The sequence below is a fragment of the Thermobia domestica genome, chromosome 4 (genome assembly GCF_964235325.1).
Source record: "Thermobia domestica chromosome 4, izTheDome1.hap1.1, whole genome shotgun sequence".
In the NCBI taxonomy this organism is placed as follows: Eukaryota; Metazoa; Arthropoda; class Insecta; order Zygentoma; family Lepismatidae; genus Thermobia; species Thermobia domestica.
The window spans coordinates 303,884,422-303,903,028 of NC_137457.1; the positions used below are offsets into that span (position 1 = coordinate 303,884,422).

Here is an 18,607-nt window from a genome sequence, read left to right on the forward strand (position 1 = left end):
TTGTATACTAATAAAAAAAAGAAAGCACGAAACCCTTGTCACTGGACCCCCCCTCCTCCCCAACAATCCGTGGCAAAATCTGAGATAACGTTACTATCCATTGATTATCACAATACCTTGTTATGGAAACCCAGACAAAAATACAACTTCCTGTGGCATAATATTCATAAGAGAATACAAAATATTTTCACTGTTCCTTTCCACTGCTTGTAGCAATAAAATTTATATTTTTCCCTGTATGACTTCTCTCAAGAGCCGCCACTGTTTACGTTTACTATTATAAATTAATCATAAGTGTTTACAAAATGCACCAATACCTGAATACCGCTTCTGCATCTTCCTTCGTTGGAAATTCGACTGAGCGTTGTGTTGTGACTTCTTCGTTGACTGTTGTTGTTGGTTGGTCCGAGTTTTCCGTTACTGACGCCGGCGCTACCTCTTCCACTGTTGGCTCTATGTCACCTGCTACACTCCCGCTTTCGTCCTTACTTCCCTTTTTGTAGAAGCGCAAGGAGAAGCTTTTACGGAACTTCTGAAGAACGCTCTCCGATACAGTACCTAATAAAATATAAAAGCATTGGTCATTAGGTGTTACGGATTTAAACCAAGTAAAAAAGAGTTTAAATTGACGGCAAATAAGAGTCCAAAGACGGCAGATTGCGTACTAATGTAATCTCTACTAGTAGCAAGGATCTTATAAAATAGAGGATATGCCCTTACAACAAAATCTTGAAGCCATACGTCACAGTTTCGCCACCCCTACACTGCCCACTCCGCCCAATAGGATCGCAATGTTTTCAGCCAACAATCATGGCGGAAACGAAAGTAGCCAATCAGACGATGGCAGAAACGAGAGCAACCAATCAGACATACCGATGCTCGGTTCCTTTATGGCTTCACCGATTTAATAGGATGAAGATACATATGGGCAGATCCTCTATTTATAACATCCTTGATTGGTAGGCATATTTTAATGCCTACTTCAAAACTATTTTTACGTTTTAAAGAGTTAAATTAATTTCAAGAGACTAAGATGGCGGAATGCATACTAATGTAATCTCTATGGGAAGCCATATTGGTATGCCTGTTTGAGAAAAAAAATGCAGTTTAACACAGAACTAAATTAATTCCAAAGAGGCTAAGATGATGGAATGCATACTAATATGATCTCTAAAGGAAACTATATTGGTCTACCTGCTTTGAGAACTATTGTTAAAGTACTCCACAGAGCTAAATTAATTTCAAGAGGCCAAGACGGCGGAATGCATACTATTGTAATCTCTATGATAGGCCACATTGATATATCTGCTTGAAAACTATTCTCAGAATTCTAATACAGTTGAATTAATTTCAACAGACCGAGGTGGCAAAATAAGTATGTAATCTCTACGTATCGAACTTTTATCGTCTCAGTTAGGAATTATTAGAAAAACGGGCAAGGACACACCTCTATTTTATTTTATAAAATTTATATTGGCTTCACTAAATTGGACGAAGCACTAGGAAAACAAAGTGCTTATGTATAGGTCTAAACGAATTAATAGGCCTTAGTCACTATTTCAGCATTTCCAGTGGTAATGAGAGTGATTGATTGATTGATTTTGAGTTTAACGTCACGTTCAGCAGCGAGGCTATATGAGACGTGTCCAGTGGTAATGAGAGTGAGACGTTCCAAAAGTTGCATGTTCGGTTCGAAACAGTCTGGCTGCTAGATGAAGAAGACATATGCCCAGGACCGGATTTGTATTTCTTTTCATGTAATGCATTTGATCCATATACTGTATTTTATAAGGTTTCTCATTTCAAGAATTTAGACAAAAATTACAATTCGTTCTTTCATTATATCATGTTTATAGGTCAATACAGAACATAACCACTGTAATTTTATATAGCATATTGCTTTGGAACTCACCGACAACACATGGTACCAGAAGAACATCTCACAGTGCTAAATGACTGTGTTAATTCAACACAATGGCTCTGTGCCACTTTAACACATGGATAATGTCATTTCAAGCTCATCGCACTTTGGAGTAGTGTTAAAGTGGTGGGTGTTAAATAAACTTACCTGACGTAAGAGGAGTAATTTTAGTAACACGCCGTCTTATTAAACGAACATAACAATTTTGAGGATAATAAAGTATATCGCAAATTACTTACAAAGAGTTTTGAGGAACGAAATATAGTTGGCGACAAAGAGGAATAGTGAATATAAGAACAACAGATGGCAGCAATCCATGTAACTATCTGAAAATCCATACATTTACAAAATTAATGTGAAAGATTACAAGAAATATAATATGTTGTTAATTAATCGGCATGAATGGCAAATATATCGTTAAGCTTTGCTTATAGCATGAGATCGACATTAATGCAAATTTTCAATGTCAGTTTACTTCGAAATTTATATCATCCTCGGAAGGCAATGCGCAACTTTAAAGGCACGATGTAGGTGTCTGTATCTGATACACCGGATTTCGCCACTTTAAAGATGCTTTCAGGGGCAGTCGATTTAGGCTCCGATCTACAGGTCAAGAAAGCGGTGCGTTCGTGGCTTGCTGCGCAACCAAAACCCTTTTCTGCAGAGAGTATCGGAAAGCTTGTGCAACTTTGGAACAGGTGCATTGAAAAGCAGGATGCCTATGTTGAAAAATGATATGAATAAAAACATTGCACTTTTGTGGTATCGCAGATTTTTATTGACTTGCCCTCGTATAAAGTTATCAAATGTGTAGACAATTGAAATGAAATGAAATCTTTGAGTTTTACGTCCCACGGTTATGCCGGTTAGGCTAAAGGAGACGGTGATTATGAGAGATGAGTGAAATGGTGGAATGAAGAAAGTGGGAGGAAACGGGAGAACCCCGAGAAAACCCACGAGCACGGTGTTTGTCCACCACAAAGTTCACTTGGCGGGGGCTGGGATCGAACCCGGGACCCCAAGCACCAGAGGTGAACGCTCTACCACTGAGCCACCGCGCCCCCCCATGTAGACAATTGTTTTATATCAAGAGTATTATGTGTTACACAAGCAGTAAGGTGTGTATGACGCGACTAAACTTGTGTCGGTCTTTTGCCACCCCTTAGAAAAATACTGCGGGCATTACCGGTAAGGATGTGTGTGTAAGAGAGAGAGCAGATGAGATTGGGTCAAAATTAATGACTGGTGAACATCTATCTGGCTGGGTCACCAGCCTCCACTGCATACGGATACACCATATACCCAGCCAAAAGATACAAAACTAAAGCAAAATCATCAGTCATTTAATCCAGCTGCTTCCATTCAGTGAACCGCCAATTCCGTTGGTTAATCATCATGTTATCGAAAACAGAATAAAAAGCTTTATTACAAGTAGAGACGAAATGTTTTTTTTCATATAGCTGCTCGAAACATTTAAAAAAAAAAACGAAACAAAAGAGATTTTTCTTCATTTCATAAAAGAATATTAAGGCATATTGTGGATATTTTTCGGACTTTTTTTTTTTTTTTTTTTTGGCTTAATATGTGGTATTCCATTCATTGCTGGTGGTCTTCACACAAAAGTCAGCTGCTTTTATCTCTTTGGCAGGCGGATGGATAGTCAATGCCTAATTAAAGAGACATTATTAAACCATAGTCATTTTGGCGGGATGGGGATCCGCTTTGATAGTGAACAGAAATGAAACACATGTACCGTAATTAGCAAATAATGAGTATATACTGCTTGGAATTTAATGTTCCTCGCGTTGAGAGACAGAGAGAGAGAGAGAGGTTGTTAACGTGCTTTTGTGGCGCAAAATAACACGTGAAATGTCACAGATTGTTGCTGGTTTGGCTGACGTCCAGGTTCTCTTGGGAAAATGTTCACCCGACCTGCACCAAGGCATGATTTATTATAACTTGTGAAACGTAACGTCATTCAATAATATCACGCATTATTTTTTTTTTCAATGTGAATTCTTTCCAATTCAACACATCCCAATATAGAAAAATGGCGTTTAAAAAAAGACAAGAAAGTATTGTTTTTCATTACACAAAAAACACCTTATGCAGAGTCATTTCGACGTATGATTAGCGTCATACTAAAACACTGACTACTGCAGGAGACTTTATGTTAGTCGAACTATTTAGTATGGCACTAATCGTGCTTCAAAACGACACTGCATAAGGCCCAAAGAGTCTTAGCACTGGTGTTTGTGATTCTTTCAAACACCTTTATTTAATATGACCATCTTCTCAGGGCCGCAAACATTGTACACGCAATTCTTGGTACCGTACTCCGTGGGGGAACAGATTTCAGCGCTGGTATATAATTATGAAGCAAATGCAGAGCAAGTTTTAAAAAGTAATAATTATAATTGTGCTGACAACGCATCCTTCAGTTGAAGGTATCTGCTTTAGTGCAGGATTTGTCAATAGAACAGGTGACTAGTTTTCGATACCTGGGTAGTATTATTAGTAATGATATGAAGTGTGAACGTAAAATGAAAGCAAGGATAGGAATGGCAAACGAGGCCTTTAGGACTAATAAAATACTATTTTGTGGAAATTCGAACAAAGAGTTGAGAAAAATTCTCATAAAATTCTTCGTGTGGAGTATTGTACTATATGAATCAGAAACATGAACATTATGTAAAAATGATCAAAAACGACTGGAAGTTTTCGAAATGTGGGTGTAGAGAAGAATGGTGAGGATTAGCTGGATCGAGCAGAAAACGAATGAGAGGATGTTAGAAATGGTGCGGGAGAAAAGAACAATTTTAGATATTATTAAGAAGGGGAAGAGAAAGTGGTTCGGACATTGGCTAAGAAGAAACTGTATCATGAGGGACGTGCTAGAGGGTATGGTGGTAGAAAAGAGAGGGACAGCGGTTGAAGAGACTCCAATTAATGGACGATATCAAAACAGAAATCATACCTCGAAACGGAAGAGATTAGCGGAAGGCCATGGACCATGGAAGCTTCTCAGTTGCAGAAAGTGACCTGTCAATAATGGCAGAATACTTATGATGATATAAAAAGCTACGTTTAACCTAAACTGATATTACAGCTTTTTATTCTATTTGCGATAGCGCGGTGACTAGTACTGGTACCTCTTCAACTTAATTGCCGCTAATTCGCTGATCAACTTCACCTGATCTGATCACGTGCTATGACGTCATAACGATTAACGATCTCCTGATTTCAGTATGGACGGGGACAAATAGCTCAACTGCTGACGTCCCCATTTATTCTTCAATCAATAATTTTAGCACAGGTACATTGGCTCACCCTCAAATTTTGGGAGAGTACATAGGACCACGCCCCTTAAATTTTAGAAATTTCCAAATTTAGAAACTTTGTATAGTACTACAAGACCGTATGTATATATGTGAGTTTAGTGGTCCACCTCGTTCACTTTTATGGGTAACAACTCCCAAAACTTATAAGCCTTCTTACCTATTTTATCGTCTTTGACGAGGTTTTATGACCATATATGCTTATATAGTTCAGTATAGGGGTCGTTTCATAGAACATGGATACGTACATTGGTGCTCTTATTTTAAATTTTGTGAGGGGTACATAGGACCACCCCTTAAAAATTTAGGAAATGTAAAAAAAAAAAAACAGTAAATGTTCTCTAGGATCTAAATAACATGGTATTTCTGTAAATTTGGTTAGTTTTGCTTGTTCCCTTCTACGGATAAAAATGCCAAAAATACACATACTGTCATGTGCATACCACGTGGTTAGTTTTTGATCTAATTTATCTTCTTTAAATGCTGTATTACGTCATATGGTTAGTAGTTAAGTGCAGGGGTCAATTATCTTTCGTGAGATATAAGTATTTCCATGCACTCCTCTTAAATTTTAGGAAGCATACATAAGACCACTTCTTAAATGTGGGAATTGTTAAAAAGTAAATATTTGTACATGTTCTCTAGGACGTAAATATATACTTTTATATGTTTGTTTAGCCCACATTGTATCCAACTATAATTTTAAAAATATTAAAATTATACGTAAGTAACACGGCTGAAAATTTGGATTACAGTGACGGGGTATTTTTAATATACTGCCCCCCAACGTTCAGTAAGATGATGCTTTCTTATGTTACATGGTTATATAATTGAGTTCAGCGGCCTATTCTCTTCATAGAACATGGGGCTGCAGTGGCTCAGTGGTAGAGCGTTCACCTCTGCTGCATGGGGTCCCGGGTCCAAACCCTGCTCCCACCAAGTGAACTTTGTGGTGGGCAAACACTGTGTGTGTGGGTTTCCTCAGGGTTTTCCCGTTTCCTTCTACTTTCTTCATGCCACCATTTTCATCCATTTCTCATCATCGCCGTCTTCTTTAGCCTAACCGGCATAAACGTAGGACGTAAAACTCAAAGATTTAATTTCATTTCTTCATAGAACATATGCATATTGATGGTCTCACCGTAAATTTTTCGAGAGGTATATTGTCCCACCACCTAAATTTTGGAATTCTCAAAAAACAAAATTAGTTATTTTTTTTCTAGGACTCGAATATATGTTTTATAATTTTAATTATATTGTTTAGCTTATAGTCTTAACTGCCATTTATCATCTGTACTCACTGGGATACAGGACAAAACCACGATAAATTAATTGCATGATAGGACATTAATGTTCCTTTCCAACACCGAAACTTTGATCCTAAGCTTAAAGTGAGATCTGAACCACGTGAGCTCCCATTAAGAAGAAAAAAAATGAAACGAAATCTTTAAGTTTTACGTCCCACGCCTATGCCGACTCGGCTAAAGAAAACAATGATCATGATGATGAATGAAATGGTGGAATGAAGAAAGTGGAAGAAAACGGGAGAAGCTCGAGAAAACGCACGCACACGGTGTTTAGTTCCCCTAGGAATATAACCCAGGTCTCACATGGCGAGGGGATAATATACTAACTGTATAGCCACAAGAGAGTTAATACGTAACTATGACACCTAACCTGTTAAACATGTTAAACATTCCATATTTCACATTTTTCTTTACAAAAAGGAGCGCTATGCGGATCCCTTGATATAAAATGTATATGTTTACTTCCTACATTTCTCAAAAATGACAAAATCCAATACTTGCATTGTGTGAATAATGCCAACAGTGATACTTAAGAACATGGAACCATAATCACTACACACAGTAAATGGAAGTAATACAATTAATGATATAGCAGCCATTTTAGGGCTATGTGCGAATTGTTTCGAACATTCTGATTGGCTTATCGACTGCTTCATTCGTCTTCATTGGCTATTCATTACTCAACTGGAGAATGGGTTGTCATTACTCGTACAACTTCCATTTACTCTGACCACTATATTGAGTACCTAAAGCGTGAAATAGAGTCCAGCATCTAACTCAACATTATCTATCTATCTATCTATCTATCTATATATATATATATATATATATATATATATATATATATATATATATATATATATAATTATTTAATCTTTGAACATGGTGGTACGTAGGTATCTGGATAATGGTTTTCAAAAAATATTCATTCCTTTTGTATTTACCCTCAGAGTAAGTGGTTGAAGTTGTGTTACCTACTCATATTTAAAAGAAAAGTAATATCATTCTTACCTGAGATATCTCTTTGAGACTGAGAGATGTCCGTACTCTCGGCCAAACGAAGACCCTGTGACGGTGGTGATAGCAGAGGTAACGTGCTTTGTGACGACAAAAATACTACCTCCTTATCCGAGCAAACTTGTGACCAGGGTCTGAAAACAGAAAAGAAAATATATTTATTACACTTATTTATTTGTTAATTATTAAAAAAAAATATCTAGATACTAAATTCATTTGTACACTGGAATTTATTTTTTTTTATGCCAGTGTGAATAAAAAGATGCATTGCTATCAACCACAAGGGAAATAACAAAGTACTAAATTTTAGTAGGAGAACGTACTCCAAAGAAGGAACGATCTTTTGGGATTCTCATGGATCGACTACCTAAAAAACGGTAAAACTATCACAGGTCAGTGCTACGACTCCTTATTAGACCGTTGTCAGAAATAACTTATGAAAAGCGGTACCACTTAGAAAAAAAAAACTACCACGATAATGTCCCAGAACACATTTTTGCAACTGCAATTGGCAAAACTGTCGAATTATATAGGCTACAAACTGTTACATCGTTCACCATATTATTCAGATTTGGGCAACTCCGACATTCTCCTCTCCAGAAATTTGAAGATCTGACTCGGTGGAAAATGACCTCATATCTGATTAGGAGATTATCCTTGACACAAATGCCTATTTTCCAACATATCACATATGTTATGGTTTGGAAGACATAAAATTGTTTGGAATAGGCTGGTCAAAATAATATCGTGCTAAAAGAAGACTACGTCGAAAAATAAATTAGTTTTCAATATGAGACGCAATTCTATTCATTTCAAAGTTATAAACTCTGCTCTGCTATACACTATGAGATAAGTCCTAGCAAATATCTTAGGATTTATCTAAGGAATAGTGTTACGACATATCTCTTAGGAAATCCCACCCTTTTGTGCCATATACGTAACTACATTGCACATTCTACTGATATTGATACCAGGCGCTATATTGTTAAATTTCACACATCTATATATATAAAAAAGCATAAAAATCAAAAGATAAATTAACAAAACATATCTCATCAGCCCCTGCACCATTCTTCATTTTGTCGAGCATTTTTCTCTTTCACCCACATACAGTTGGCGGGGAGAAAACAAATTTGTTTTCACTTTCTCTCACCTGATGTGGCTTAAATCGAAATCTTGTGAATTTTCTTTCTGAAATAGAGTGTGCTCGAAACAAGAGAAATCTCATAGGATCGTTCAGAACACAGGAAATGATATGCGATCTGATGCCATACACACTGAGATTTTGGCTCTAGGAAAAATCGTAAGAGATTTGCTAGGATCTATCCTATAGTGTAAGGTGAAGAGATGTTACGTGTGTAGCAAGGAACAAAGTCCAAGTGGGTGACGGGCTACAGAACCCATGGCAAAACATGATCAGCAAAAAGAAATAGTACACAGGACGGACGTATCAGTGACAGAAATCATAAGAGCCGCGAAGAAGATTGTCACCTAGGAGTAAATGCGGCATAAGTGACTGCGGAACCAATGCGACAATGCAACTTCCAGTCACTTTTGCCGCAACTTCCAGTCACAATGCGGAGGAGTTTTTGCCGCATTCACTCCTAGGTGACAATCTTCTTCGCGGCTCGACTATTTCTGTCACTGATACTTCTGTTCTGTGTATTGTTACCTTTCGTAGATTTTGTTTTAATATAAGTCAGACTGCACCATCCAAACCATTGATCACCACCAAAAACATTTCAACGAAAAAGAAAGAAAAAGTGCCGAGACGCAAGCAAAGTAACCCTTTGCTTATTGGATACTTAAATGTGGTTCAATGAATCCTCTTTCATTTTGTTTCTATCTAGCTGAGATGCCCGTTTTTCATACGAGTAGGAAAGTTTATGGGACCCTCTTTCCCCTTAGGACATTCTTGAGCAATGAATATGGGCTTAAACTGCATCTGAAGTGTCACTATTCATCTCAGTAACTCTGAAAATTATACATTGGATACTAATATCGGTCGTTTTCAATTATTTTTACATGCTACTTCCTCAACCCTTCTCCTCCTTCCCAAAAATAACTAGAAAAACTAAGTTAGGCCAGGGTCAACACACGTACCAAAAATCATCAAAATCAGTGTAACGTTCTATGAGAAATTAGCCATCAAACATATTTTTACATGTCACGCCCTTCATCTCCTCATCCTCATTCCTGACGAAAGTGGGGTGAAAAAAAAAAAAGAAGTTTAAGGCCAGAGTATGCACTCATGTACCAAAAATTACCAAATTCGATGCAGTGGTCTAGGAGAAATTTAGCGAGCAAACACTGCCACGTTCATTTTTGTTTATATATGACAGGGTGTGTGGCGGACACTCAAATAAGTTTATACTCCAAACTATCTCCTCCCCTACTGTCAAATATGACAGTGACTGTGATTCTGTAAAACAGCAATTTCCTGGCGTCATTCCTTGGTCTCACGCTGGATTACGCTCACAAAACGCATTACCGCGAGGACGGAATCGAATGTATCAACATTTTAGATGCGTAAGATTAAGTGGATACATTAGGAGACCATGTGCATCCTATGGCCCAGATGTTGTTTGCAGCCAATGATGAAATTTCCAAGATGACAATGCCTCAATTAATACTACTGGAGCTGTTGAAATGGAATTTCATGAATTACACATCATCTGGCTCACCTAATCCCCAAATTTGATCATTATTGAACACCTGTGATCACAAGGTGGTTCTGGAGCTCAGGATGCGGAGCAGATACACTTCTTCATCTTCCTCACGGAACTAAGTGCTGTTGTTCATGAGGAATGGTATAATATTCCTCTGTAAACCATTAACTGCTTCATGACAAAGCCGAGTTGTTCTGTGGGCTAATGGTGGTCGCATGCCGTATTAAGGAGGTAAGTTAAATCATCTTCTGGTGCTTCCACTATTTTGATATCCGTTTGTATCGTGCTACCAGTCACACGTCACCCTACAATATACAGGATAACCCATACATTTTTCCTATTATCTTATATGGACATGCACTCTAGGCCTCATCTCCTGACCAACTCTATAAGCAGATAATGTTACTTGAATGATGTTTATGCGGCGGTGGCTAAGTGGAAGTGCGTTCATCTCTAGTGCATGGAGTCCTTGGTTCGATCCCAACTTGCGCCAAATGAACTTTGTGGTGGACAAACACCATGTGCGTGGGTTTTCTCGGGATTCTGCCGTTTCCTCTCACTTTCTTCATTCCGTCTTCTTTAGTCCAGCCGGCATAAACGTGGGCCATAAAAGTTCAAGATTTCATTTCGTTTTCGATTTTTTTTTTTAAGTAACATTGTGCTCACTTGATGACTTACTTAGTATATAGCTATCATCTGGGGCAAATACTGAGAAAGTATTTAAACGCATGTCTCCTGGTTTAGCATTCTACGTATACTGATCGATGCAAATAATTTTGGTGCAGCATTCTAGCGGCTTGTTATTATTATTAGTTTGAAGTGATACGAAGCTGAGGAGAGAAGAGTATACTTATTTCCTGTTGTTTCTACGCTACTTGTCAAATCTCGAGATCACACACAGAACTCAAAGCTTTTGATTTTGAAAATCATGTTTAAAGGCCTTTATATACGCCATACAATCTGTTTTCATATTACCCTGGGCTGTTTCGATTTATCTCATCTGATTGAGCAAGCTATATGTACTGAATAATGTTCATGGATGTTCCATGTTGCATTCTATGTAACACGAAAAATTACGTAGTATATAAAGGCCTTTAGACGTGCTGGAAATGCAGCTAAAATGGAGTTCAAGACAGATCTAGAACTAATTTGACGTCACCATTGCTAAGTTCATTATTATCCATACAAAGATTTATTTATATAGTATAATGAATCATAAGCACTTGAATTTTCTGTCCAGTACATGGCAGTCTGCCATACCATTTTTCATATTCTATACATTTTGTGGAGCTCTGGATTAAGGCTTCTGAATTTCCATATTAAAATATTTCAAGTATTAGAAGCGAAAGACTATATGACAGGAGGTGAGAAATGGTTCAAATAAAATACCATATAACGAGATGGAATTTAAAAGAAGAAGAAAAAGAAAGATTAATTGCCACTTGATCTTTCTTTACAATGTAGCCAGATTTACTGTTTTTATTCCCCCTCAATAATATTAATGTTTGTGTTAATTTATTGTGCTGACAAATACGAATAATAATAATAATAATACAAAAAATAGGACAAAAAAATGTTACTGATTATCCTTGATTACAGCGACCCACATTAGATTTCTTCTTCTTCTTCTTTTATTTTTCTAATTCCCGAGATTCATCCATCACACTTAACCGAGAAAGGTCTGATTGCGTTTGACATTGTCACTGCTAACATAAATCTTTCCTAGTTTAAACACTATAATTTTGTATTAGCTGTAATTATAACTTATTTTTACGGCTTTTTTTGTTTGTTTGTTTCACTTTGACTCCATTTTGGTTGTAAAAGCGAAGCCATTTTTTTTTAATAGTTGTGACGAAACAACAAATTGTGGACCAGGCATTTTAAAAAAAGAAGAAAAAGCCAGATTAGCTATATTGAAGTCGGTTAGAGCAGAAGCACATGTATGAGAAACGTCCAGGGACCAATTTCTCAAAACTATTAATCTTGTAATACAAGTGTAAATTTTTTTGAAAATTAAATACAAATTTTACAATTATGTATATCATAAAATCATGCCTAATTAAAGGTATTAGAATTAGAATTTTAAAATGACTTTTACTATTGTTGTGTAATATACCATTACAGTCTAGTGAAATTATGTTTTTAATAGGAGGGTGCCCGAAATTTTTTGCACCGACTGTACTTGACGTTTAACAAAAATTTCTGGCTGTTCAGATAATCCGTAAATTTTATTTGTTATTCTATTTCAAATTAACATGGAAAAACTGTAAAAATTCATTAGGAATTATAGTTTTGGGAATCAATACCTTTATTTATATTTTAAATTAGTTATAAGTCTTGTATATGGATATGTAAATGGATTATTACAATTCTTACGGTGTCAGTGCTATCCGAAAATATAGATCCACTATTGGACGGAACTTTCCAGATCAAATAACCAATCTAAAATTCGACAGAATTTTCAGGACCACCCTTCACCTCTCTTTTAGATACCTAGGTCCTTCTAAAATCTAGTTTAATCCAGTTTTTACCAAATTTTATTCGTTTCAAAGCCCCACCGCCAAAATGCTTAGTTTTGATTGGATGATAAACCCACGCTATGATATTAGGGCGCAATTTTTCCATTCCAAGCCGGAAAATCTTGCTGACAACAGCCAGATTTCGATCGTCGAGCTTAAAAGGTCGCAACGGAGTGAGAAAAACTGCAAACAAGGTAATATTGGGACTTTATTAACGTCCAAAAGATCACTGGAAGTCTTGGGAGCCATGAACTCTTAAATTACATAGTAAAACTGGTCTAAAAAATCTGAAATAGTAAATGCAAGATAATGACGCCATGTTTTCATCCACCGATCGATATGGACAGAATTTAGGATAGTGTGTGCATTTAATCTCCTTTTCCAAACCCAGTTTGCAGTTCAGTGAATCGAATAGTTAAATTTCCCTTTTGCCCCTCCTGAATCAGTGTAGGTTCGGTCAGACCTGTCCGTTCAGTAATCTGTCTGTGTAGTTAGTACGTGATTTTTTTTTTTTCATACATGGCGGTATTTAATTTCTTTGTAGTTAAGATAGGTAGAATAATGCACGTGTAAATTTACAGTAGGGGCTCCTATCGGACTCCCAAATTGGGAGTCCGGCTTCCAGCGGGATGAGTTGAACATGTAGTTTGTTCCGGGTTCCTGCCCCTTCAGGGCAGGGGGCCTATTGTTAGTTAATACTTTGATATGTCCCCTCAGGGCATTGATTAAACAGGTTGAGTAAAGAATGTGATTCAGTGAATATAAGAGCCAGTTGGCCCTGTTCATTTCTTTCCTTTCGTTACCTTTCATAGAGCCGATTTAACATGGTAAAATCTGAATGATTTCTGTGTATATTTATTAGTATAACATGTATTAATGTAGTGTGTAGTATGAATGTGGCATGATGTGTCTTGTAGTTCGAGTAGTATGTGTATATTTGTAATGTAGTATCAGTGATAGTGGTAGTTAAGTGATGAAAGAGTGTGTTGGACAGTGTAGTATTTACTATGCGATAAATTCTTTATTATTCCGTCATTAAGTGAACTCATACACGATATTTAACCTTTAGTTTACCATTGACAGTACACTGTCAAAAGTGTACATCCGTTCGTCCCGCTGCCACTGTACTGACAGAGGCGAAAGGTCTACTTTTACCAGCGACACACCGGTTGAGAACCAACCTTTTTGGTTTCTTTCAGTATGGACTATCTCTTCATACAATAAGGCACATCATTTTAAAAAATAAGTGTGCTGTTCCTACTTTTTTCTAGCTTTTAACAGCAATAAAAATTTAGGTTTGTGATTTTTAAAAAGAATGGCTTTTAAATTTTAAAAACTCTACGTTTCACAGGATTTTATAAATGTTTCGCAGGGAATGTCATGGTGATTCAACGTATAGTACAGTCCGCATTGGAAGAAGGCGAAGAAAACTCTTCTTTTTTTTTTACCACAGCTAGGAGTGCGGGGGGGAAGAGTGAAATTGAGAAATCGTGTTTTCCTCCCTGTGTAGACTAAACATATCTCGACGGAAATAATTTATGAGCCACGAGCAGGAAGCTATGTTATCTCCAATTCGTTTTAACAAGTGGGCTATATACACAATTTGCCCTCTAACCCCCCACCCCTCACACCCACGAGCTCAAACTGCGCTGTTTGTTCCTCGTGTACAAATCCATGTGGTTCATTTTCCGGTGTGTGTGTGTGGATGGAATTCTTTTACGCAGAAGAGAGTAGAATCAAGAGTAGTAGGTTCGCTTACATTTCGAGATGGCAGCAACAAGCCTTTCCAAAGAAGAAATTCAAGAAGCCCTCTGGGAGGAGACCGACACAGAAGATGTAGATGATTTGGACGTTAGTGACAATGACGAACCAGACATCGAACCCGAGACATTGAGTGAAGACGATTCCGACAGCGACGACGAAACACGTCCAGACTACAGGCAGTGGATTCGACGGGACAGATCTAAACCTTCCCCTACACCTTTCCCTTTCACTTTGCAAGCTGGACCAAAGACCGACAGACTGACTGCATCCTCAAACCCCATTGACGCTTTTTGTCTATTTTGTGATGGTGATTTCTTCAACATGTTGTTGACAGAATCGAATAGGTATTATCAACAACATGTTGCAAGACACAAGCCATCCAAAATAGAGCCACCCATTACGCTGGAGGAACTGTATCGTTTTTTTGCTATCCACCTTAGTATGGGACACAACAGACGAGACAGGTACTCAGACTATTGGAATCGGTCCGGCATCATGTTCTCTCCTTGGTACGGCGAAAATCTTTCCAGAAATCGTTTCTTTCACATTTTACGCTTTCTTCACTTCTCTGACAATAGCAGACCACCTAACGTGAACGACCAGTCCTATGACCGCTTCTGGAAACTGAGGGACGTTTTCGAATATCTACGTGACAAATATGATAAACTGTACCAACCGACAGAAAACTTATCGCTTGACGAAGCCATGATTCTGTACAAAGGTAAAGTGATTTTCAAGCAATATATCCCGAAGAAACGCAAACGATTTGGGGTGAAACTCTACATGCTTTGTGATTCTAAGGGGTATGTTGTCGATCAGATCGTTTACCTTGGCAAAGATAAGACCAGACAGACAACAGAAATGACTTCAACACACGCATTGGTCATTGAACTGACACAGAAAGTTCAAGGAGTTGGCCATAAAATTTTTATGGACAACTTCTTTTCCTCTCCTGATCTTTTTGACGATCTTGCAACAAAGCGTACGCAATGTTGCGGGACCGTCAACAAGAACAGACGTTCGATGCCTGACGACTTCAAAGACCGCTTTTTCAAAACAACACGAGGGGACATACATGTACGGACCAGGGATGACTTATGTGCGGTTTGTTGGAGAGATAAACGAGACGTTTTTCTTCTGACAAACTTTCACAACTTTCCTGTCGACGGTAACTTCCTTGACGAACATAAAAACGCGATCAAGCCGCACATTGTTCTGGAATACAATAAACACATGGGTTACGTTGACAATGCTGACAAGATGACGAACACGTATAACGTGCGAAGACGGACAATGAAATGGACAAAGAAGGTTTTCTTCTACCTTCTTGACCAAACTATTTTAAACTCTTTCATTCTGTTACGTTTCTTTCGACCTTCCCCTGCCTTACGAGACTATAGACTACAACTGATTTACGAACTGGTGGCTCTGGGGACACCACCAGTTCCAGGACCGTCGCACATAATAAGTCGACCTCCACCTCTAAAAATACAAAGGTTGGAAGCTGCCAATTCTAAACATTGGCCCAAGAAAGTTCACGAATGCAAGGACTGTGTGGTGTGCTCCAATAGTAAAAAAAGGAAGAGATCAAATTATGTGTGCTCGGAGTGTAAGGTTCACCTGTGCGTTGATCCATGCTTCGGGGTGTACCACACGCGACAGTGACCCACGTGACCCTAAGGGACCTGAGTGCATTGTACACAAGCTGTGACCAGGCTGTTGGTAAGTACAAGTACTAACTTTCATTTATATTGCATAATTTTACTTCTTTGTCAATGTCTATAATAAAAAAAAGGCATTGGATTGTTACTGGAGATATGTGCAATGTTTCAGAAGAAATATTTATAGTGAAAATACTATTTGATTTTAAGACCTAAACCAAAAAGATTTCGCATTCGGAAGGATGTACGTACATTTTCAATACAATTCTTTACAAACAATATTGAAAAGAAGGGGGTTGGGGGTGTTTTCACCCCCAAATTTAGCATTTTTTTTAGATTTTTTTATCTTTGGCGCCCCGTGGCGCCCCCTGAGTTTCTACCAAGTATGTCAAAGGACTCAAACATTATACCAGGGACCTTCCTTAAGAATACAAAAGTGATTTCATAACTTAGTCGCATTTCGTAACGTCAGAAAAAAATGTTTTCTGGTACACTGCAATGACATAAATTTTACACATTTTTTTCGCATTTGCAAGGTGTCAGAAAATAATTTATAGAAACATTACTATTTCATTCTAAGACCTCAACCAAAAAGATTTCGCATTCGGAAGGATGTACGTACATTTTCAATGCAATTCTTTACAAACAAAATTGAAAAGAAGGGGGTTGGGGGTGTTTTCACCCCCAAATTTAGCATTTTTTTAAGATTTTTTTATCTTTGGCGCCCCGTGGCGCCCCCTGAGTTTCTACCAAGTATGTCAAAGGACTCAAACATTATACCAGGGACCTTCCTTAAGAATAAAAAAGTGATTTCATAACTTAGTCGCATTTCGTAACGTCAGAAAAAAATGTTTTCTGGTACACTGCAATGACATAAATTTTACACATTTTTTTCGCATTTGCAAGGTGTCAGAAAATAATTTATAGAAACATTACTATTTCATTCTAAGACCTCAACCAAAAAGATTTCGCATTCGGAAGGATGTACGTACATTTTCAATGCAATTCTTTACAAACAAAATTGAAAAGAAGGGGGTTGGGGGTGTTTTCACCCCCAAATTTAGCATTTTTTTTAGATTTTTTTATCTTTGGCGCCCCGTGGCGCCCCCTGAGTTTCTACCAAGTATGTCAAAGGACTCAAACATTATACCAGGGACCTTCCTTAAGAATACAAAAGTGATTTCATAACTTAGTCGCATTTCGTAACGTCAGAAAAAAATGTTTTCTGGTACACTGCAATGACATAAATTTTACACATTTTTTTCGCATTTGCAAGGTGTCAGAAAATAATTTATAGAAACATTACTATTTCATTCTAAGACCTCAACCAAAAAGATTTCGCATTCGGAAGGATGTACGTACATTTTCAATGCAATTCGTTACAAACAAAATTGAAAAGAAGGGGGTTGGGGGTGTTTTCACCCCCAAATTTAGCATTTTTTCTAGATTTTTTTATCTTTGGCGCCCCGTGGCGCCCCCTGAGTCTCTACCAAGTATGTCAAAGGACTCAAACATTATACCAGGGACCTTCCTTATGAATACAAAAGTGATTTCATAACTTAGTCGCATTTCGTAACGTCAGAAAAAAATGTTTTCTGGTACACTGCAATGACATAAATTTTACACATTTTTTTCGCATTTGCAAGGTGTCAGAAAATAATTTATAGAAACATTACTATTTCATTCTAAGACCTCAACCAAAAAGATTTCGCATTCGGAAGGATGTACGTACATTTTCAATACAATTCTTTACAAACAAAATTGAAACGAAGGGAGTTGGGGGTGTTTTCACCCCAAATTTAGCATTTTTTCTAGATTTTTTGATCTTTGGCGCCCCGTGGCGCTGCTCGGTTTGTACCAAGTATCTCAAATGACCCCCAAAATTATAGCAGAGACCTTTGGCAACAAAATGCTTTTTACTTTATGTCTCTATACGCAATAGTAGTTATTTTAGAAGCTTTTCTTTCATACACTACAAACTGTTAAAAATCATTTAAATTTCCCGCGGTACGGAGAAGCGTACACCCTGCTGGCCGGCGGTAAAGTAAAGGTTAATAGTGAACGTAATATAGTATAATGATTCCGTGTACAAGGTCACATTCAGTTGTTCAAGGGTTGATTACATCGTCGCTAGCCCTAGTGTCAAAAGTCAGTACTAACTGCCATTCGCATGTCAATGTTCTTAGTGATTTAGTTTTCGTGAAATTGACCTTTCTTTTCAAAATAAAACCTAGAAGGTATAATTCACAGCCCATATGAATGTACAGTTAGGTCAAGTGACCCAAAATTAATATATTCTGAAAATTTCAACATTCTGCATAGTCTAGAAATCGAGATATTTAAATAAATAAACAATACGTAAATTTTTAACAGAAGTCGGGCGATATGATGCTAGTTCTTCGCTTTGAAAA

At 37.5% G+C, this 18,607-nt stretch overlaps 1 protein-coding gene across 3 annotated transcripts in view; it reads right to left on the bottom strand.

The window, feature by feature from the left end:
* Positions 1 to 18,607, bottom strand: part of RhoGEF3 (Rho guanine nucleotide exchange factor 3) — a 920,825-nt gene that overhangs the window by 99,827 nt on the left and 802,391 nt on the right. For all 3 annotated transcript variants that reach the window (XM_081756412.1, XM_081756413.1, XM_081756411.1), the window contains exons 5-6: positions 7,578 to 7,717; positions 318 to 558 (exon numbers count right to left, since the gene is read on the bottom strand). In XM_081756412.1, the coding sequence (XP_081612538.1) occupies positions 318 to 558; positions 7,578 to 7,717 (381 nt within the window). The remainder of the gene's footprint in view (positions 1 to 317; positions 559 to 7,577; positions 7,718 to 18,607) is intronic.